General features: G+C 36.6%; 1 protein-coding gene across 3 annotated transcripts; it reads right to left on the bottom strand.

The window, feature by feature from the left end:
- Positions 1-1,575: 1,575 nt before the first annotated feature.
- LOC149846867 (O-fucosyltransferase 35-like) lies at positions 1,576-22,251 on the bottom strand. Of its 3 annotated transcripts, none has more exons than XM_089998179.1 (9): positions 21,788-22,251; positions 21,228-21,368; positions 21,081-21,153; positions 20,915-20,985; positions 20,746-20,834; positions 20,522-20,654; positions 20,196-20,428; positions 2,988-3,464; positions 1,576-2,470 (listed from the first exon to the last, which is right to left on the bottom strand). In XM_089998179.1, exons 1-9 carry the CDS (start codon positions 22,247-22,249, stop codon positions 2,269-2,271), a joined length of 1,881 nt encoding a protein of 626 aa, XP_089854305.1. In that variant the 5' UTR covers positions 22,250-22,251; the 3' UTR covers positions 1,576-2,268. The 3 variants fall into 3 exon arrangements, with proteins under 3 accessions (XP_089854305.1, XP_089854306.1, XP_089854307.1); XM_089998180.1 differs by having other exon boundaries at positions 2,328-2,519; XM_089998181.1 differs by having other exon boundaries at positions 2,328-2,519; positions 3,002-3,464.
- Between the last annotated feature and the right edge of the window lie 1,822 nt (positions 22,252-24,073).

Genomic DNA, 24,073 nt, shown 5'->3' with positions numbered 1-24,073 from the left:
TCTAACCGAATGTGCGCAAATAAATTGATGCGAGGTTCGTATTATATATGCAAATAAGTAGGATATTTGTGATTTTCGTGGTTTCAATTTTACTAAATGTTCACAAATAAATTTATGCGAGTTTGTGAGGTCCACATAAAAAAACATGTGATTCTGGATTTAAGTGGGGCTTTACATTAGCTGACGAGTAATAAAATTTATCATAAAAACCATCAATTCACAATTGTAAAGAGTAAAAAGGTCCTAATGAAGTTGGATATTTGCGATTTTGGACATTGAGAGAATAGCAAAAATTGTAAGATTTTTAAGAAAATGTGTTAAATTAGTCACACAGTACAATCATTTTTAAAAAATTTGACCAGCAAATGATATATGCTGCAAAAATATTAAATAATATTAAAGTATTAAAACATATTTTAAACCATTTAATAATAAGCTGAATCATCTTGGTTTCGAATGTTTGTGGCCGATACTATATGAATCGGCCAACTCAATGATACTGACAACATTGGTCGTTCCTGCTACAAGATCTGATTTCAAGAGTTGTCAAGAATCTACATGTAGCACCTCATATTTAAGGATGCACACGAGCTGAGCTTGGGCTGTTCGAACTCATCTTGGTTCAAAATTACTTTGTCCAAGCTCGGAAGGCGTTGCCACTCGGCTCAATTCCAAGCTCCAGCCGAGCTTCAACAAGATTTATTAAAAAAAAAAATTGCAGAGGGATTTGATCCCCCAACCTCCTTAACATTAACCAAGGGACCTACCATTAAGCCAAAACATGTCATTTGATTATTATTACTGAAAAAATTCTCTACATATTAAAAATTCTAAGCGAAAAAAGGCACAAAAAGCATGATTTGAACCTAACATGTTATTAATAAAGACTAATTCCTTACCCATTACAGTAACAATGCAGTTCTGAATTTTTTTGCAAAGATATTATATATATGGGGTTTGCAATGAACTGATCCTTATCGAGCTTTATCAGGCTCAACAGGTCATTCAAGCTCTGCTCGATAGCTCATCCGAGCTTCATACACCGATTCAAGCTCAGCTCATTTACGAAGCAGATGAGCCCAAGCCAGCTCGGTTCGGTGTACATCCCTACTCGTATTCACTGGTTTGATATGGAAGCAAGAGTCTATCCACGATACATCAAACGGTAATGATAAGCAGAAAGAAGGCTGTTGAAATTCTAAATCTATCTTTCGTCTCAAATGTGTTCCGATAAACAGGAGGTTGCTACTTACCTTTTGTCTCAAATGTGAGCTTATCATAGAGAAATGCAGCTTATTTTTCTTTCTTTCTTTCTTTTTTACTCTTTTGGAACCAGGCTGGGAGAATAATGGCTTTGATCCAAACATATACAGGTTAACAATAGTGTTCCTCCCGCTGGACAGCTATCGCATTCGATCTGAGAGAAGAGAACTTGATCATAATGCCAGTTAGAGATTGTTCACTTATCATGGACATGACTGTTCTACCATTTATGTTCAATTATCTCCACCCTGCATATAACATTTAACTCGACAACTTTTTATGCCTATGTTAAGCCAAGAAACTAATGTATGAAATCAATCATTAAGAGAGTCTTGATATCTTGTATTCTACAAACTTTCAAAGAGCAGCAGGAAGACATTTATTTGAAATCTGTCTATTTTTCCTGGTTAGCATTATACAATAACATAAAGAACCAAATGATATGACACAGAATGATCAAACAAAGAATGCCCTTCTGCACGCACCTTTAATTTCCTGTTCTTCCTTCCGATAATTAGTACCGTTTGCAACTCCCTATACATTGAAAGTACCACTTACAAAAAAGTACACTTCTATTCCTTCAATCTAGCAGCAAGACATATGTATTTATCATTCAAAGTCTTTTTTTTTATATCAATAAACCGATCATCCAACTTTCTACCAAGATTTACCTTCTTTTCATACTTCAAAATTTCGCAGCCATACATTGGCCCCACTTTGTAAAGAAGTTTTTTGCTCTTCATGTCAGCAACTACGATTCATAATCAGCATGTAGTCAAATAGCCCTGATCATCAACAGTCCTCCAATACAGAAGTCACTTGGGATGGAAAGGCTCAAACCAATATCATACAGCACAATGGTGCTGTTTGCAGCCTCCTGGTACATGCTGATTAGCGACGAGGCAAGAAATCCGTGTTAACCTTATAGTTACATTTTCTTTGTGTCTGGATCAAATCCTTATGATTGACTGCTTAAGAAAAATAGTATAAACTTCCAGTTTCTTTCTACTTTTTATGCTGTATCTCGCAAATGCAGCCTGGTAAAGGATTAGCATAGAAGCTCTCCTCCAGCTTTGGGAATTCACCAGGTTCCCTGAAAAAAGGTGCTCCAACACGTTCCTCATGTAGCCTTTTAACTTTTGAACTAAATTTCTTCCACGAGATCTCTCCCTCATCCAGTTCATCAACAAGTTTTACAAAATTCTGCCTGTTAATGACAGGATCTAGTTATGCTAAGCAATCAGCATGTACCAATTCTATCACAGCAAGAGCATTGTCAGTAAAAGCATAACTATGCAAAATAAGCAACCCTAAATCAATATGATACCCCAAAAACAAGGAAAATAAAACAGGAGGAAATAACATGCCGTGGACATATATAAGACAAATATCTCTGGGCAATAACTGCAGAAGTAAAACTAAAATTCATAACAAAATAAACTCTTAGGCAATTGAAATTGCTTGAAATAACTTGACCTCCAACATGAACTAGACAAAATGTGGTAACCTTTATCAAGAGCATATGCTGTTAAAGTGTGAAACAAGCAGCAGCCAGATGCATGACGGAACTTCAAAGTTACTTGTAAAGGTTTTCTTTCCCCCAAAAAATGTCAAATAGATTACAACAGTTCATAAGAAACACCCAAATGACAAGCAGAGAAAGAAGCAATGGAATAAATAGAGCATAAGAAAGTGTTTCACTTAAAGTGCCATCAAGTATATACCTGTCTGGACTTACTGTTTTTCTGAAATTCTCAAAGCGCCTGTGTCCTTGCACAGCCTTTGCCATGTTTCCATCATAAGTATAGATGAATACATCACTCTCAAGTGCAACGACATAGTCCAATCCAGCAAGCATGTTCTGGTGATTCTTGAAAAGGTTCAGTTCATCCTCTGTAGAAAGAGTGGAATGAGAGTATATATTGGGGAAGTCGTTCTTGAGATATTGCAGGCTGCCATTGCCATAAGCTTCTCCAGCTACCAAATAAATATTTGTAGTTAAAGGAAATCCCAATGCTTTCAACAGAAGGGAAGTCTCCCTGGGTGTCAGGGGGCAGCCTCCCTCCTTCCTTCTTTCAACACCATCTATCTCCTTCTCCTTCCAATGGCTCACCTCATATCGCATAAGACGAAGCTCATCGCCTTCTTCAGTAGTTAAATTATGACTGCAACCAGTGAAAGCCAGCATGTCCTTTTCATACCTGCGATGGTCAGACACAAAAATATTGTTTGAATAATTTATAAAAGCATGCTTTTCCATAATTACAATCACTTGTTCTTATTTATTTTGGAGTAATGTGATAAATAGAATTAAATGATGAACGCAAAATATGAAAATGGAAAAACTTGGGTTCATGTATCATATGAAGGGAATGGGTTCACAAACTCATAAAGCTTTGTGACACATGTCCATAGGATTTGCTGGACCTCCTTGTGGACCAAAAAATGGTTTGTACACGCATACCAGATTATGGGTCATAACTGACTCAATTTACTAGAATCAGCAATCAAAGCTTTCATGCTGTTTTCACAGGGTGAAAAAGAGATGGATTTGGTTTTTCATGTATGAGGCCTCAAATTCTATCTTTTGTGTTGTCCATCATTTACATACTACTATACATCCATAAACCTGTAAATAGTAAATTGAGTACGGAAAGACTATAAGATACTCCCATAACCACTAACTAATTAACATGCAGACATTAATAAGTTCAAATTTATACCTCTGATGAATTTTACAATGACATCTTAGTTTCATGGATAATTGCCACTACCATAGGCTCTTTAGCAATTTTACAGAGAAAACATTATAAAGCATTGTATATTCCAAATTTCAGATAACAAATGTATCAATTGTAGCTAAGAGAGATGTCATTTACTATATATAAAGTTACAAAAATGCTTATGATGATGATACTTAATGTATGACAATGTTATTTCAAAATTTGTTAGGGACATAAATTTGCGGTAAATATGTTAATACACATGTATGTCTGTGGGCATTGACAACTCCCATGTGTGCGTGTGTGTGTGTGTGCATGTGCATACATGTGTGCATGTGTGTGTGTCAAAAGGTGTTTTCAGAGCATTAAATGCACGTGCCTTCAACACCTAATGGTGCACGTCTTAGGGGCTTATGCCTTTATGGAAGCCTTCAAAATTCCTTTCAGAGTCATGGTGCTTTACGCACAGTTAATACTCTCTAAAAAATGAATAGACCCATTTAAATATATATGCAGCAAGGCTAAAGAGAACTATGTAAATTAGACTTAATAAAAGAGAAACAAATGCATAGAAAAAATAAAGAAGGATCAAAGAAGACATTTTCCGTCTCATTTACAAAAGACTTAGAGGCTTTTTTTTCATTCTTTAAGGCTCCTTGCATAATTTGTTCTTGTTTTAGATCGTTCAAGTTCATTAATCATTGTGACCATTGATATGAACAATTACATGTATCTACTAGCATATTTTTGTATTCATATTGTTTCATAATTCATTTGTTTCTTGTTATTAGCTTTGTTACTTCTAATTATTATTTGAACTATTCATTACTTGCTTATGCTTTACTGTTAAAACAATATTTTTTAGATTTCTTAATATTTTTAAATTTTACAGGCCCAAAGCATGTTGAGGCTTATGCCTCATTGCAACATGCTTATGCCTTTTTCATATTTTCAAAAAATGTCTCATTGTGTCTTGTGTCTTTAATAACCATTGTGCATGTGTGCATGCACATGCGTGTGTGTGCCTGTGTGTTCGTGGAGCTAATCTGGCTATGATCCAACAACAGTTGGCATTTCTAATCTATGGAAAAGCATTCTGACAACAAAATGAACTAACATGGGCAGAGTGCAACCTCTTATCGAATTCAACTTGGCATAAGATACCATATAGCTGTAATGAAACAAACGGAAATACAAATAGAAAGCCCACTAAAAGATTACAAGAAATAATAGAGATTGAACAAGCAATAGCCCACTATGGGACAATACAACATACAAGTGAGAACAAATACAAAGGCACCATATGTGCACAAGAGCCACAATGGGCATACACAACACATAAAAGAAATGTCTTTGTATTGAGAAATGCATGGAAAGCAGTGTTGTGAAAAGCGTTGAGGCGTAGCGAGGCGCTCCACCAAAATCTAAGGCGAGGCGTAAGCCTCGAGGCGCAAAGCGTAAGCCTCAAAATTTTTTTTATTAAAACTTAAAAAAAACTATAAAAATTATCTAAAATTATAAATAAATAAGAAATGCTTTATTGATGAAGCAACAACCAACAAAAAATAAAAAATCTCAAATAAATATGGAAAAAATATGATCTATGTAAGTATCTAAGAAATAAAATCTGAGCATTCATTCAATAAAAAATTAACATTAACAACAAAATGCATATTAGCAATAACAACATGTGTCGCTCGAAGCAGAAGAAGTAGAGGGTGGAGCCAAGGCTGATCCAATTGAATACCTAGGTACCTTTTATGCTCACAATTACAATATCCTAGGAAATAATGAGATCATACATGGGTCAGGAGACTGGGGACAAGGCTGATCCACATCCAAAATAAATTTTAAATGGTAATTTTAAATCCAAATCCGAACTAGATCTGCTGTAAGAAACTTTTAGTCAGAATTAAATTTTATAAGGCAATACTTGATTTGGTGAAAGAAGAGGTTGAAACATGTCTACGTGTAAAAGTCACAAACTAATTAAAATTGATCCACATTTGAATACAGATCATATAGAATTTGTGTTCTATCAGGAAAGATTATGTTTTATATTGCAACAGATAGGATTGCGTTGGATGGACTAGCAACGAGCTGATATGATTTCCAGCTAGGGATGCTGATTCGGGTCTAAATGATCAGAACTGAATCCCAGTCAGACCTGATAAATCATTTTTGCATTCATTTCTAAAAGCAATAAAATTAGACCCAATAGAATAGAAATCCATCATAATCCTACTTTTAACAGCATCTATGTATTACAAAAATATATGAATGAACATGGAAAAATTGGTTGCATCATGCTGTCCCCATTAATTTATGCACAAAGCTACCTTGAGGAAGACATGTAAATGGGCTGAGAATGAGAAGAGATAAGAAGAAGAAGAGGAGAACGAGAGAGAGAAAAAACTAGAAACAAGAGAGAGAACCTGTTTTGGGGCTTCACCACAAGAGAGCGAGAGAATGCTGTGAGAGCCGAGAGAGAGAAAAAACTAGAAACGAGAGAGAGAACCTGTTTTGGGGCTTCACCACAAGAGAGCGAGAGAATGTTGTGAGAGCCGAGAGAGAGACTACTGTGAGAGTTTCTGTGAGAGACTGCTGTGAAAAAAAAAGAGGGGCTTAAACATAAAGGCCCCCGACCCCTTTATGTTTAAGCCCTAAATTTTGGTCAAATGAGGGTTTTGACCCTCATTTGACCAAAATTATTGAGGCATATGCGCCTCATCCTGAGGCGCGCCTCGCCTCGAGGTGTGCGCCTCAAGGCGTATGAGGCGCACGCCTCAGGCCTTTTACGCTTTACCCATACGCCTCAAGGCATAAAGCCCCTGGCCTTGAGGCGAGGCGCGCTTTTTGCGCCTTGAGGCGCGTTTTTAATAACACTGATGGAAAGCATTGAAAGATAGCCCCTATTTATAATACAGCCAAGAGATAATGGGGCAGCCTAATGCAGCCAAAAGATAACGGGAACAGCCCAACTAGCTGTTGGGCTAGCCCCCAACGGTCGTATCTATGACTGTTGCTAGTTGGGCTGCTGCCCCATAGGTCATATGAAAACAACAATAAAAAAAGTAAAAAAAGAAATAAAAGAAAGTCAGACTATATTAGGTTGACACCTATTACATATAGAAAATGACTGAAATACCCCTATGGGGTATTTCAGTTTACATTATATATATATATATATATATATATATATATATATATATATATGTGTGTGAACAAAGATACATATAATTTAACACTTCCCTTCAAATTTATGGTGTGATCACCGAAAGTTTGCCAAGAAGAGATAAAAAACGAGGTGAAAGCAATGCCTTAGTGAAAAAATCCACTAGCAAACATTCTAAAGTCACGTAAGGCAACTCAATAGTTCCTCTCAAGTGTTCCTCTCGGATATAGTGGCAGTCCATTTTTATATGCTTTGTTCGTTCGTGGAAGGTGTAGTTGCATGCAATATAGATAGCACTCTTATTGTTGCAAAACATCTTCGAAGGACTAGAGATGACTAAGGCCATATCTTCTAGAAGACTCTGCAACCAAACAATTTTCATAGTTGTCATTGCTATGGCTCAATATTCAGCTTCGGTGGATGACAGAGAGATCTTCTGATACTTCTTACACTTCCAAGATATAAGAGTCCCCTAAAAACACACAAACCAGTAGTTGAGACTCTATCATTAAGATTACCTTCGTATAAGCAATTAAATTTAAAGAAGAAGAGGAGGATAAAAATAGCCCTTTGGTTATGGAATTCTTGATATATCTAACAATTCGTAGAACCACACTCATATGCACCGTAGAGGTAATGAGTGAATCGCATGAGAAATGTCTGGTCTGGTGATGGATAAATAGGTCAAGGATCCATGAAGTTGGATCTTTAAGAAGAATTTCATCCTCCAATCTTAATTTTGCATTTATAACTTTCGGCATGTCAACCTTTTTATCATAAAAAAATTCAGATTTGGCAATCATATCTGCAGTCAGCTTCATTTGAGACAACATATATTCTCTACGTAAATAAGTCACTTCAATACCTAGAAAATATCTTAGAAATTCAAGGCAGACATATCAAAATGTTTTTTAAGAATATTTTTAATTTCATCAATTCCCTTTTTGTCACTTCTTCTGATGATCATATCGTCAACATATAATAGAAGAATGACAATATCAATACCTGTATCTTTAACAAATAGAGCAGTGTCAGTACAACATGACTTATAACCCAAGTTTAACACTAAACCTATCATATCAAGCTTTGGGAGTTTGCTTAAGACCATACAAAACTTTTCTTAACCGAAGAATTTTTTCTCTCGATCTCAAATCAGAAGGAGGATCCATGTACACTATCTCATTTGGGTCCCCATTCAGAAAGACATTCTTAACATCAAGTTGGTAAATAGGTCATTTTCTAATGGATGCTAAGGTAATGAGTGTTCTAACACTACTCATGCGAGCAACACGAGCAAACGTCTCTTTATAGTCTATTTTATATTCTTGAAAATATCCTTGGCCACTAACTTAGCCTTATACCTTTCTAATGATCCATCCCCTTTGGTTTTAACTTTATACACTCACCTACATCCTATAGTCTTTTTCTCTATAAGTAATGGTTGGATTTATCAAGTTTTGGCCTTCTCAAGGGCTCCTAATTATAGGTTTATGGCATCAATCCTTTCAGGAATCTCTTTAGCCTCGTTGTAGGTTGAAGGTTTATAAAAAGAGTGGATAGATATAAGACAAGCTCTAAATCTAGGTGAAAAGTTTTCATATAACATAAATCTTTCAAGAAGTCTAGAGGTTCTACTAGATTTTCTAACACTAATTTCTCCTAAATTTTGGTTTTGTGAATACCTATAAAGTGCATATGGAGGGTGTTCAACAGTTCTTCTAGAATAGCTTTGAATATCACGATTCTGGGTATCCTCCATGAAAATCTCAGAGTCATCAATACGTATATCATCAACATCATTATCAACATGTATAAATTCATCAAAAGTCGTCTTTGGCAACAGATCAAATAAAAATGAATACTCAAGATCATCCTTAGGCTTATCAAAATCAAAACCATTTTTATTTTCGAGAAAGTTAACATTTCTTAAAACATATAATTTGTCATTTTTCTTATCATAGTGCATCTATACCTTTTTTGTTATTAGCGTAACCAAGAAAAATACATTCAATGGCTTTGGGAGAAAATTTGTCTCTTTTTTCGATAAGAACAAAACATTTACATTCAAAGACTTAAAAAACTTAAATCTGGAGACGTTTGATAAAGTTTTTTAATTGAGGATATGTTTTATAAAGAGGATGAAGGCATTCGGTTGATAAGATATACCACAAGTAATGTACTTTCAGACCAAAAATTTTTTGGAACATTTTTTGAGATAAGCAAAGTTTTCGTAGTTTCAATGATATCAAAATGCTTTCTCTCGGCTAAGCCATTTTGTTGAGGGGCATTTGGATGTGTAATCCCACTTTCTTTCATATAATATTTGAAATCATTAGACAAATATTTCCCCCTTGAGTCTGAATGAAAAATGATAGTATTACTTTGAAATTGGTTTTGCACAATTTTGTGAAATTCTTTGAAACATGAGAATACATCAGATTTTTGCCTAAGAAAATAGAGTGAAGTATAACTAGTGTAATCATCAACGAATATAACGTAATAAGAGAGCCCTTCTTTTGACATGACCGGAGCCGGTCCCCACACATCCGAATGCACAAGTTCAAAAGGTTTGGTAGAAATAAAAGTTTTAGAGCCAAAATGAATTTTCTTCATTTTTCCAAGAATACATTTATTACATATGAACTCTTTAGAACAAGAGCCTTTCTAAAAATGAAAAAGAGCTAACTTAGATACATTAGGATGCCCTAATCTTTGATGTCATATAAAAATATCTTTTTTCTTAACAAAATTACAAAATGATTCTTTAGGAAGACGAAGAAAATCCATGTAGTAGAGATTTTCCATCCTATATCCTTCCCCAATCAGCTTCTCTAACTGGTGATCCTGTACCCAACATTTTTTTGATGAGAAGAACCCATAATTCAAAATTTGAGAGAGATAATAAATTTAAATTGAGTTTTTGAACAACTCTAATTTTAGGAATTTGAATTTTTTTTGAAATATTTTAAAAAGTTCCAACACTTTTAATTTCTAAATTAGTTTCATCGGCCATAGAAACACAAAAATTGTAAAAAGATTTTGTGCATTCGGATAATAGGGATTCTAGAGGAGTCATGTGACAGGAGGCACCAGAGTCAAGAATCCAAGAAAGCATACTTGGAGGAGAAGAAGTAGATACGACGGCACCGAAAGTAGATGTAGAAGTCTTAAGGAATAGTTGTAATGCTTTCGTTAGATAGTGAATAGAATCCTTAAGATCTCTTTTCATGATAGCTTCATCACTCTTTTTGGGAGTTTCTTCAACAATTGCTACCTTCTTATACAACTTGGGATACTGCGGTTTGATGTGTCTCGGTTCTTGGCAAAAATAACAAATAATTTTTCTCCTTTCTCCTTTGTTATAGTTTCCTCCTCTATTGTTATTTTTCCAAAAAAGAGGAGGTTTATACGCTTTAACATTGTTGTCGGGTCTTGACATGGCCAGCACCTCCTCACTTTTGTTAGACATGCCAAGTCAGGTCTCAGCTTTGTACACCTCTCCAAGAGCATCATCAATAGAGGTCACCTCTCCAAGAGCATCATCAATAGAGGTGGTGGTGGTCCTATGTAAGATGGTGAACCTCACTTACTCAAATTCGGGTCTCAATCCGAATAAGAAAGAAAACTAATGTTCTTCGACAAGTTGTTTTGCCTCATTTCAATAGAGGAGCCTTCCCGCATAGGCTCCAGCAAGTCTAACTCATCCCAAAGAGTTGAGAGCAGTGTTGTGAAAATCGTTGAGGCATAGCGAGGCGCTCCACCAAAATCTGAGGCGAGGCGTAAAGCGTAAGCCTCAAAGTTTTTTTTTTAAACTTAAAAAAAATATAAAAATATCTAAAATTATAAATAAATAAATAAAATCTTTATTGATGAAGCAACAACCAACAGGAAATAAAAAATCTCAAATAAATACTGAAAAAAATATGAGATTAACATGTAAAAGTAACATTAATGCAACAACTTAATCTATGTAAGTATCTAAAAAATAAAACATGGGCATTCATTAAATTAAAAATTGTTTCACTTTCTACAGTTGCATGCTTTCTTGAATTAAAAAAAAATAGATTTTTTTTTAAAAAGATAAACATCGTACATCTGCGCATGAACTGCAACATAGAATATCAGTAAGCATTCTTGTGGACAAAAAACAAACGAATTATTCTTTTCTAAAAAGAATCAAAACTGCCCTGGAACTTAACACATAGATCACTTTCTGTCAATGTGCTTAATACAGAAATTCATAAGTGTCATTAAGCTTAATACATCTATATCCTGCTATGGAACTTAACATAAATAAATTTCTGTCAATATCCTTAATACAAAAATTCATCAAAACCGAAAACATGCAATCAATCAAATAAATCTAAGTTGAAAAATGAAATCCTATGTAATCAACATAGAACACTTTGTTTGCTGGGACCCAAGAATGCCAAATGCCAAATATAAGAATGCACGAGAACTGTTTGTTGAAGTGTGTTACTCTTGGTTCTTTCTTATACCAGGTCTTTCTGACCCAATTTAAACAAATTGAAAATTTGAAATATTATGAACTGTATTTTGCAGCTGCTGTTACTTCAGAAATAAGTCTGACACATTAGAAGAAGTTGAGAGAGCAATGTTGGAGACATATTGTGAGAGAGCGGATGTAAAAGATGGGCAAACAATTCTGGATATTGGGTGTGGCTGGGGATCTCTTTCTATATACATTGCTCAGAAATACAATAATACCCATGTCACTGGAATTTGTAATTCTGAATTGATGCATGCCTTCATTTGGTATGGTGTTACTGAATTCTGAATTGTTGGCTCTAAAGCCGCCAAAATAAGACACTCGATATCGCATGATCATACAATTCCTTCAGTATTTCGACATATTTTCATAAATGGGGGAAAGAAAAAAGCGACAAGCCAAACACACATCAAAAAGCTGAAATTTTTAAAAAGCTAATAAGAAAGTATCTCCGTTCCCTTCCTACTAAGTCAGAACGAACGAAGGAGCGAAATTTCCTGGAAAACCCAAAGAATGCAACTAAGAACGACCATATAAACCAAACAGAACAACAAAGTTTCCACAGAAAACTAGCTTCAATCTCCCAAGAAATCCAAAAAACACAAGAATAAACTCCCATCGCAATGGCCGTGACAACCGACGATTGTGCCTGAGAGGTTGTCGGCGGCGCGACGAAGACACCATATACCGGAGCTGGTCCGACCTATCTCAGGCCATGGAAGGCCGAAATCTGAAGCTTCGAATCCATCGACAACCCAGCGCTCGGAGCTCCCATCATGGTGGTCATCGCCGAAGAAACAAAGATAGCCTTCTGCCAACAGGAGAATCGATCAATCGCTAAGGTTTCTCTCTTTCTTAAGTTTCCCCAGCACCAGAGGGTCGCCGAAGAGTTGTTGTAGAGGCGTCGTCTTCTCCAATGGCAAGAGACGGCTTGAGTGAGATTTTATCACAACGCTCTTGCTTTTTGCTCTTTGCAGAAACAATGAGCCTGGTTGCAAATTTGTGGGGCTTCTGTTATCAAATTAGTGCTTGTTTTACTGTAATTTACCAAAATATCTATCCTATTTCGATCACAATATTTTCGTTGATGAGGGTATTATTGTATTTTTATTTGAAACGCCTCTGTTTGCCCCTGGCATTCCCCGACTGATGATTTTGTCTCTTGTGTTTCCCGTTTATATCGGTTCGAAAGTATCTGTATCGAATCTCGTGTATCCACCATAAGAAACACTATACCCGGCGTGTGTGCCTCCCTCTGAGGCGTGCGCCTCAAGGCCTATGAGGCGCACACCTCAAGGGTATTGCGCCATATGCCTGCGCCTCAAGGCACAAAGCCCCTCGCCTTGAGGCGAGGCGTGCTTTTTGCGCCTTGAGGCACGTTTTTAATAACACTGGCTGAGAGTATACCGTAGTAATCTCTTACACTCTTATCCCCTTGTTTGATGAGTCAATTTTTTTTTTGAATAAAATATTTTCTTGTCAGATCTTTTTGCACAAACATGTTTTTAAAGAAAGTCCAAGCCTCACATGCTTTTTTGAACTTCACTATGTTTGATGCAATCTTCAGTTTCATGCTATTAAGGAACCAAGAGAGAAATTGGGCATTGTCAGCTTCCCAGTCTTCTACCTTGATGTAGTATTCTTCAAGTGCTTTCTCTCTTTCGTCATCACTAAGAGATTTAACTTGGTCACCATCCGTTTTGGTGAGTATGAGTTGTGGTTCATATTTAGTACCACTCACATACCCCCATAACTTTTTGCCTTTAATATGATGCTCCATGGCGGCGGCCCATATCAAATAGTTGGAGTCGTTTAGCTTCAATGCAATCATCGTCATGGGTTTTTTTTCGCCCATCTTGATGTACGAGAAGCAAAGTTTGTGGGAGATTCTTTCTTTGCAGTCACGATCTTTGAAGAAGCTTTACATAATTTCAAGAGTTATAGGCTCTGAAACCATGCAATGAAACAAATGGAAATACAAATAAAAAGCCCACTCAAGGACTACAAGAAACAATAGAGATTGCACAAGCAATAATCCACTATAGAATAATAAAATATACAAGTGAGAACAAATACAAAGACAATTTGTGCACACAAGAGCCACAATGGGCACACACTGTAATGACCCTGACTCATCCCCGTGAAAAGTGATTTTTTTTTTTAAATTATGAAAACCAAAACCCAAGGATCTGTAACCTCACATACTTAACAAATCCCAAACCACAAGGGATCTCTACATTGAACCATCCAATCAAATAACTAACTTTATTAAGCGATAATCAAAGTCTGAGAACATAATTAAATTAAAATATAAAATCCCAGAGCCACACTGTCCACGAATAATACACTGTCCAAGAATAATAGAAGTAAGTTACGCAATCTCGTAGACTCCTTGATGCAGTCATCTTCATCACTGAGCTCTAGATCTTGTGAAAAACATACGAAGTACTAGGTAAGAATCAAATATTCTTTATACGAATTCCTCTAAAAATCCAAACAGAAAAGAAAAATCATAAATCAAATTCATGCAAGTTTTCAGAGGAACATAACTACAATCATCTCATAATTCAATTACCATTCAAGCATTTAAAAGCAATTATCATGCAATAACAATATCTTACATGAAATAAAACAAGTAAGAATGCATGAACAAAGTAGTAAATATGGCATGATTCCAATACACATGCATGAATAACTTATTAAGTTATTATTAGAATTCTCGTTTACATGCATGTCCTTATTAAATGTACACAAGTTTAGTTTCACTTTTCATTAAAACCCGCGGATACTCAAAACGGGCACCATAATTCCCGAAGTCTAAAATAGATTCTCAGTTGTAGCTTACACACAATTTGTATTTTATTACTGGGTTCCACGTTTGTTCCTCGACTGATATTAGGAATCAACACCATCCATCAGAACATTAAAAATCAACATCTAATGTCAAGACCAGTGTTATCAAAGACGCACCTTGAGGCGCAAAAGGTGTGACTCGCCTTGAGGCGAGGCCCTCTATGCCTTAAGACGCCAACCTAAGGCGTGAGGAGCAAAAAAAAAAGGAAGAAGAGGAAGAAGTTACTTTTTATTAGTTTCTTTACTTTTTATATGTTAATCTCATATATTTTAACTTTTATAGGTTAATCTCATATTTTTTAGAAGAAAAAATTACTTTTTATTAGTTTATTTACTTTTTATATGTTAATCTCATATATTTTAACTTTTATAAGTTAATCTCATATTTTTTAGTACTTATTTGAGATTTTCTATTGCTTATTGGTTAGTGCGTTGTAGGATATTATATTTTTCAATTATATAATTAGTTTTTCAGTTATGTAATCAATTTCTTAGTTACTTTTATATGTTAATCTCATATTTTTTAGTACTCATTTGAGATTTTTTATTTCTTATTGGTTGTTACTTTATCAATAAAGCATTTTTTTATTTATTTATATTTTTAGATATTTTTTATAATTTTTTTAAAGTTTAAAAAAATTGAAACTTACGCTTTATGTCTTGCCTCAGTTTTTTGTGGAGAGCCTCGCTATGCTTCAACGCTTTTCACAACACTGGTCGAGACATTAGGGAAATCAACATCCACTTATGTCATTTCTTTGGTATACCAATAACGACAGTTGTGTCTACAACACCACCCCCCAGGCAAAGTGGTTGAAAACTCTCTAAAACCATGGTCGAAAGGTGAACTACCATATCGGGTTCAGGTGCACAATCACACACGAAGTTTTAGTATCCTCAAGGTTTTCCCAAAACCACCATCTAGGATTCCCACACTGTGGAAGGGACATCCAGCAAGAAAATATTAATTACATTGTTTATCTCTTTTATCTTTTTTAACAAAAGTCAAATTCTTTACAAAAGAATCGTTTTGCAAATCAACATCCAAAACACAACACGGGAGCTAGCCCGCTACAATTTTAACAGTGTAACTAGAAAGCCAATTATTTTAGAAGGAATTTTGCAATGTATAAAAACTCTTAGAGCAACACATGCTCTTGGCCCACATGACCTACAGTGGTTCGCATCTGACCACTGATGCATCTTATGCAAAAATCCTAAGTGAACATGCCAACACACAATTTTTCAGACATGTCTACAATGTACATTAACAATGCACATTCATTCAAATACAACAAGAATATACATATAAAACAATTTGTATATGCATGCGAACAAATGCTAGCAATATACATTTTCATGATCCATTTTATGGATAAGCTCTCAAACATGCACATGATCATATTTATGCATACAATAAATTTCATAAATTTTCATACGTATGACAAAAGCATTTGCAACATGATAATTCAATAAATAACATATTCAACAAAGCATTCTGGAATCCATACGGGACAAGCTCCAACCAACCAGACGATACCTATGTCGCAGCACATGCACAAGCATGCTGCTGCTGAGCATTGGTATGTTGTGGGCAGCATGTTTCTACTACAGAAACATGTGGCCACAAGCTGTGGACAGCGGACAGTATTGCACAAAAATGTTCAGTACAGTTCTGCCCTACAACAGCCAACATAAGCCTATATATACAAGCAATAATCAGCACTTATGACAGACATTATAACAGATCATATGGCAGCAATAAAACCAGTTTAGTATTCAGCCCATCATGACAACATAAAGAAAATGTTCTCACATAGTACTAACATAGGTCAACAACCACGATCTTAGGGCTGTTGCGATGCCAACCCATATGGCAGCATCAAACAACTTTAATGACAACCATATAAAAAACAAAACAGAGCATGAACAACCTGCTCATGACCCTCATAGGAGTCGGCTACGAGTTCGGGCAATAAAACAGCAGATTTAGAAAAATCAGCACTAACCAAGTATAAACAAGTTTCAATTAATTTTCTTCATTAAGAGCAAGCTGATTTTTTTTCTCCTCTATAAGAGATGAATCGGTAGATCCGTTCAGATCTGCATGTGTCCAACAGCAGATCTGAACCGAAGCTGCCACTATGCACCCAACTGCAGACCTATCCAGATCTACCTGTGTAAACACAGTAGATCTGAACCAGATCTGTCCTCAAGGAAAAGATCGACATGTCTGTCTAGATCTGCATGTGTAAACGCAGCAGATCTGATCCAGATCTGTCCATATGCAAAAGCCTGTGGGTCTACTCAGATCTACCTATGTAAACACAATAGATCTGGACCAGATCTGTCTACATGGGCTGGATTGACAGATCTGTCCAGATTGCATGCATAAACACAACAGATCTATCTATATGCATGAGTAAAATGATTCAGACCCAAACAGTATATCCAAGAACATGCTAAACGAAAAATATTCATCAATCAAGGTTGTATGAACATATTCAGCTCATAAACAGTTTAGGAATTTCTAAAAACAACAAAAACAGAATTTTAGCAATTCATGTGTCGTTATCAAAACCAGTTTTGAACAGCCTAACAGTGTCCAATATAGTTTTGATATTAAGCAGTCACGACAATCTCAAAAAAGCCTTAATATGAAACATTGATAGTGCTGAAAAAAAAATAACCCTGCTATTGTTGTACAACAAACAAATTTTTCAACATATATAAAAATGTCTAAAAGTCAGTTTTACAAACACAGTCATATCAGCAGTTATAAAGACAGCATGCTGGAGTCTGCGACAGGTCTGATCAGAATCATGTGCACCCAAAAATTTGTAGATCTGTACCAGATCTGCGCACCTATGGAAATCAGCAAATCTGTCCACATGAACAGTAGGACAGATCTGTCTAGATCTGTCCATAAGGACAGTGGGACAGATCTGTTCACTCGCACAATATGACAGATCTGTCCAGATTCGTCTATAAGGACAGTGGGATAGATATGTCCATAAGGACACACGAACAGTGAGACAGATCTGTCCATATGGGCAGTGGCAAATCTGATTTTCTTTTTTAGTTCTTAAAATACGCAGAACTAGAAATATGCAAAAAAAATTAACACACGGGACAGATTCAGGCTACAAGCATTAAAAAAAAAACATCGAGTACATGTCAAAAAAGAAATAAATGGCTGCTTTAACATCATATATATATATATATATATATATTCCAAATCAGATTTCCCCTTTTTTCCACTAAAATCTCACATAAACTGGATTTAGACCGTTTTCCCCTGTTTAAATCAAGAGAGAAACTTGTACCTTGGATGGAAGACGGAAATAGATCCAGAAAATCTTTGTCAGACGATCGAAATGGAAAGGATCCTCCTTTCCTTCTCTCTCTCTCTCTCTCTCTCTCTCTCTCTCTCTCGAAAACGAAGTCTAGAGAGAGGGGCGAGTTATACCCTTTTATAATATTTTTTTTGTCTTTTAGAGAGAGGGTAACGTCTCTTCTTGAGTTTCCCATTTGGCCATGAGATAGAGTTCTTTTAATGTAGAACTCTATCTCTAACCTCCTCTTTTCTTTTTAACTATTTTTTATCCATTTGGTATTTTATGTTGTTTTACTATTTTACTTTAACCACATTTGGGCTCTTCTAGAATCCCTACATATCATGTAGAGTTCCATAAATGTAGAACTCTACTATACCAAAAATAAAATTTTGAAATTAATTAGTTTTTATTAATTAATTAATTATTTATTTATTATTTATTAAATAATAAAATTTCAAAAAGTTCTAGAGGGTATCTCACCCCTCTTAGAGTCTTCTTAACATGGATTTTAACACAATTTAACCTTTATATTGAATTTAAAACTTTAACTTGGTTAAAATTGGATTTCAAAACCGGAACCGGATCCGGATTTAAGATCCAAATCCATACCCATGCCTCCGAATTTCGCCTGAATTTAACCCGAATTTTGCTCGATTTTAAAGCTCAAAAATAAAATGTTTTACCAAATCTTAATTGACTCGTTTAGGTCTTGTCAATGGGTCCTGGGCCAAGCCCAGACTCAGCCGCCTCCACCTTAAATCGAGGATTTTATCAACTTTACCAAACACTTAGCCAAATTTTCAGAAATTTCAGAACTTAAAATTATAGAAAAACACACGATATTACACACACAACACATAAAATAAATCTTTGTATTGAGAAATGCTTGGGAAGCATTGAAAGATACAAAGGGGAAGCCCCTATTTATAATACAACCAAGAGATAATGGGGGCAGCCCAACTAGCTATTGGGCTAGCCCCCAATGATCATAACCGTTGGGAGCAGCCCAACCCCCGTTGGGGGCTAGCCCAACAGCTAGTTGGGCTGCTGCCCCAACAGTCATATGAAAACAACAATAAAAAAAAGAAAAAGAAATAAAAGAATGTCAGCCTCTACTAGGCTGACACCTATTACATATAGAAAATGATTGAAATACCCCTGGGGTATTTCAGTTACATAAAAAAGAATATATATATATATATATATATATATATATATATATATATATATGAACAAAGATACATATAATTTAACAATAGCCAACTTCAGGGGCCTAATCAACAGAAGAAGGTATTTTTTTTCAATTTAATCAGACAGGAAAACAAAATGCTGCAATCCTAATCAGGTCAGAAGGTATACAACGTAGTTGCTACACCAAGAGAATGAAGCTAAATTCAATCCCAGATTTAAAAGGATAAGTTAACAAGCTTTTATAATCAAAAGAGGATTCCTGTCTGTACAAAATAATCTACACACCTTTAGTTATGAATATTGATAAAAAAAAGTTTATTTTTTTAGGCATTAAAATAGCAAGTTCATGATTGAAATCAGGGATGTCAACAGCTTGGTTTTGGGCCAGATATCCAACCAAACCTGAATCCCTTAAATCCGATAAAGTCGCATCCAATTAATAACTTGATTTGGATTCACTTTTAGCATTTTAAATATCTGAACCTAAATCCAAGTCTGTCTTAAAAGATCCAACTCCAATGCGTGTAATTATATATCTGATCATAACAAATACTAATCACATCAAGATTTGGTAAGAGCATTCTCCATCCGACTATGAATCCAGTTAGGCTGCATCCAATTATATCTGCTGAGTTCAACCTGTGTGTGATCCTTTTACCTCTCTACAATGAATTAATAAAAGGAAAATCTCTGGGCATTGTTGAGTGAAGAGGGGGAAGATTTCTGTTAACCTGCTACATGTAGGAGCTGATGCAGGCCACTTGATCAGTGATATGCAACCATTAAGTGTTTTAATGCAATAAACACTAGGTTGTCAACAAACCGTTCTAAAATGTTGTTTTGGCTAGGGTGACAGGAATGCATTTGTATAACATGGGCATTTCCTCTCTCTGATTATAATTGTTTGTTAAATTGCAAGAGATTTCTTTTCACTCCTCCAGTTTATAGATTTGCATGAATGAGCTTATCTTCAATTTCCACAATCTGCAACCTGAATCAATCTCCAGGATTTGAGCTTTTCCATCAGTTACAATAATCTTTAACATGTACTCAGCTCTAAGAATACTAAGATACATACTATAAATATAAGTTTTGGGCACCTAGAGAAAGCAAACAGAAGCCTTAGAACAGCACAAAGTTACCTCAGGTGAAGAGCGATGTATGGGTTTCCATTTCTGTGCATCCTTGAAACCAAGGTTTTTCCCAGTTCTTCAATTGGAGCTGAATATTTCAATGCTCTATAATTTACTCGGCATCTAAGTTTCTGTATGGAACTTGGAATCCCATTGTTTGCAAGCCGTGAATCAGTATGAGTGAAGTAAATAACTTTGTGCTGCTTCAGCAATGGAAGGACCTCAGATTTGTAGTAATTGACCTGAACCAAATCAACCAAACCTGGCAACATCAATAAACATTGTGGTTCCTACAAGAGGGAGGAGGAAAAGGCAAGGCATGCTCAAAACCAGACCTTAGACCAAGAGACAGGGGTCTTTTTGAAGGGCTCCATTTCTGTAAAGCCAGAAGGTAATGTCTCAACAATATCAATATCATCCTTTAGTGTCAGTATAAAGTGCTTCCAATCAAACAGATCCTTGAATCCACTGCAAATAAGAAAGCACACTATCACAAGCTTTCGCAAAAATATCAAAGAAATGTGAAGGAAAATAAATCAGATGCCTACGTCCTCCGGACCTTTCATCAGCCCAGTAGGAAGTGTGGTCCAGAGAAGGAAGAACAAGAGTTGCCTTCATGATCTTTGCAACAGCAACCATATCACATATCTGCATTATAGACTCTGATTCAATCAGAAACTGCTATGAAAAATGCAAGAAGTACTTGATTGAATGAAACTTAGCCATACCCCGAATCTCATCTGATTCAGACCACCATTTGCATTTATCAGAAGATACGCATTTGTATTAGAGTCTGACCCTGCACGTGGATGCAGCAGCCATAGATTAGAAATCACTCACATTAGCAGATTTTGGAATGCATCAGCACGAATAGTGAAAAATGTATAATCATACTCTTATAGCTTTTTGGTCGATCAATGCACTGCTTGAAGTCTTCACTATTTGGCTTGGACCAGATCCCTGAATACTGAAAGGTATCAACCGCCAGATTAGTGGAAATGCTCATTGATGCTTTGAAGAAACAAAAGAAAATTCACGTACATCAAGCTTATTTGTCGAGCTTTCAACTGCAACTGATGAAAACGTCATTAAGGAACGCTCACTATCACTACCCTCTCTATACCAGTGATGGTTCTCAGAGCCTGAGGTCTTACTGCCAAATGTGGCACCAGCAGAAAATTCCTGCTCACCGTGAAAATCCAATCAGACAAAGTAGAAGGTGCAATCAAGAAATCCCTGCATTAATTTACTTCAAAAAGATTGTGCACTAAAGGTTGACGAGTTTTACACGCCTTTTGGGCATATCAACACAGTTTCTCATTGAATGAACTTGAACTCCCCCCCCCCCCACCACCACCACCACCACCACCACCCCACCACCGGAATTACTTGTTGAACATGCCAGTATGCCATGGAGGCAAAGGCAAAATCCATTCCTTTCATAAACAGAGGGAGATGAAGATATGGAAACTATATTTATTCAAGAAAAAGATAAAATAAAAGACAAATAAATAGTAAATAAGATCACCACAAATTAATTAGGCGCTAGTCTTTGAAAAAATGCAAATAAAGAAAAAAAAGGAAAAGTACAAAAGACCCACCGTGAAATCATCTCCGCTATCGATACCAGATCCAATCCAAACCGAAGTGGAGATCTTCAATACCCCAAGAAACAAGCATACCCCACAAAAGACATAGAACATGAGGTGGCCCAATCTCTTCCTCCCACATGCTCTGACACCAAAATCTACCAGTGACGGTGATGATGGCTTCCTCAGCAGGCCCTTCCCAAACAAAGGCCTTGCCCGGATGTTATACCAACGATGTTGGCTGTTGCCATTGTTGGTGGTGTTGCTGCTGTTATTGCTGTTGGTGTTCTTGGCTTGTTGTTCTGATTCACGAACCAGGCTCTCTGATTTGGGGGAGTGGAGTTGGAGTTCTACGTCATGGCTGTTGCTGACCTTGAAAGAATGGTTCCTTCTTGTCATGGGGCCTGAAAACCTGGGGCTGTTCACTCTTTGGGATACCCCCACGTCTTCTGCATTGTTGTGCTGCATACCCATCTCTTGAGAGAGAGAGAGAGAGAGAGAGAGAGAGAGAGAGATTTCTGCTTATTCAACAAGAAAGACAACGGAGGACGCCATTGGCAGACGCGTTTGTAAAATTGAATGGTGGTGTATGGCAGCGATCCATAGGATCGTTTTTGCTTTTTATTTCCTTTTTTTCACCTTGCTTCCTTTCCAAAAAAATTTCTTTCTTTTTCAGAGAGAGAGAGAGGGAACAATGAAGGAATTAACTGCAGTTACACAGGACACGGTTTTTTTAACAGATGAAGGCAATCCAGCCCTGAAGGTTTAATAAAATGACGTCTAAAAAGAAAATTCCCATTCCCATGTCCATGTGACGCTTCTTTGAACCTCGTGCCCACGGCCCACGTGTTCTGTTTGGGTTTGAACTGCCAACTCAACTTAAGGCCCGAGAGTATAAAGGACAACCCTTTAGCCGGGCTCGGGCTCGGCTCATTTCATAAATGAGCCTAGCTATGAGGCTCGGCCGAGCTAACGAATCGAGTTTGATCGGTCTATCAAGCTCGATAAGGCTCAATAAGACTCGACTTATATAATATATATATATATAACATAAAAAAATAATATTGCTTTTCTTTTTCGAGCTCTTTGCCCCCATCTCGACTCTCGAGCTCCTCTCTTTCTCTCTGATTATGACTATGAGATTATGACCTTCCTCTCTCTCTCTCTCTCTCTCTCTCTCGACTACGGGCTCATCGACATGGATGAAGTGAGGGATTTTGCATGGAGATTTTTTGAAGATGGTGGCAGCCAGATTTTACTTGACATTGGGTGATGTTTCGAAGATAAGGTTGGTACTATGCCTTTCGTTGAAGATCGCCACCACCACTCTCTCCATCAAAGATTGCCGCCACCATCAATTTTGTCAAGGATTGTTATTCACCACCACCACTCTCTCTCCCTCGCGTTGATGCACCTCTCTCTCTCTGATCAAGAAGATGAAGAGGAAGAAGGGGAAAACATGTTTTCCCCCGCCTCTTCTTTCCTTCTTATTCCTTTTCTCTCTCTGTCTCACTTCCCCTCCAGTGCCTTCTCTTTCTTCTTTTCTTGTTTGGTTCGGGCGCAATCCAATTAAGCTTGATCCGGTTAAAGCTCAGCTTGGTTTAGGCTCAAACCGAGCTCGAGCCAAGCTTAAACATGGCAATCTCTTGTGTGCAACCCTACTTGCCATAGCCCCATTCCCAACCCTTTTCATTATGCCCTTCATACCAAGCTGCATCCAACCTACCCATACAAAATTTATTTTGCTCCATGCCTTACTTCTTGCTTCTATTTCTCTCTCTATATATAGAGGGAGAGAGAAAGTGGTAGCTTGATCGTTGTTGCTTAACAAAAGCTTTCTTGTCTTGGCTGTGATGCCCCATATATAAACCCTCCATCTCCCCGTGTTTTTTCTTTTCCATCCCTGCTCCTTCTTTGCGTTCTCTCGTTGTCGGAGTCCCCCATCCTCTTAGACAAGCACTATCGAAGGAGCCGAGCATCGCCAGAGGCTCAATGTGTGCCTCTCTAACTCTCAATCCCTCTCTTTCTCTCTTTGCACCCCACCCTCTCTCTAAAGCACTCCTCTCATCTCCCCTCTCTTGAGCACTTTTTTCCTCTCTGCAACCCTCTAGTCTTTTCTTTTTTAAGCAACTGATTTTCTCCCCCTAACCCTAGCTTGCTAATAAAAAAGCAACTGAGGCTAGTCTAGGCCCTTTGCTTTATGACTAAGAAAATGAACCTGAAGCTATTTTACAAACAAAACAAAAACAATCACAAGCTTCCTATTTTTTTTTTGTTATATCTTATAGGCCTTGTGGT

Source organism: Nuphar pumila, chromosome 2 (genome assembly GCF_984573655.1).
Source record: "Nuphar pumila chromosome 2, dmNupPumi1.hap1.1, whole genome shotgun sequence".
NCBI classification, from domain to species: Eukaryota; Viridiplantae; Streptophyta; class Magnoliopsida; order Nymphaeales; family Nymphaeaceae; genus Nuphar; species Nuphar pumila.
Note: the sequence above shows the minus strand (reverse complement) of the source record. Positions and strands in the feature narration are given on the sequence as shown.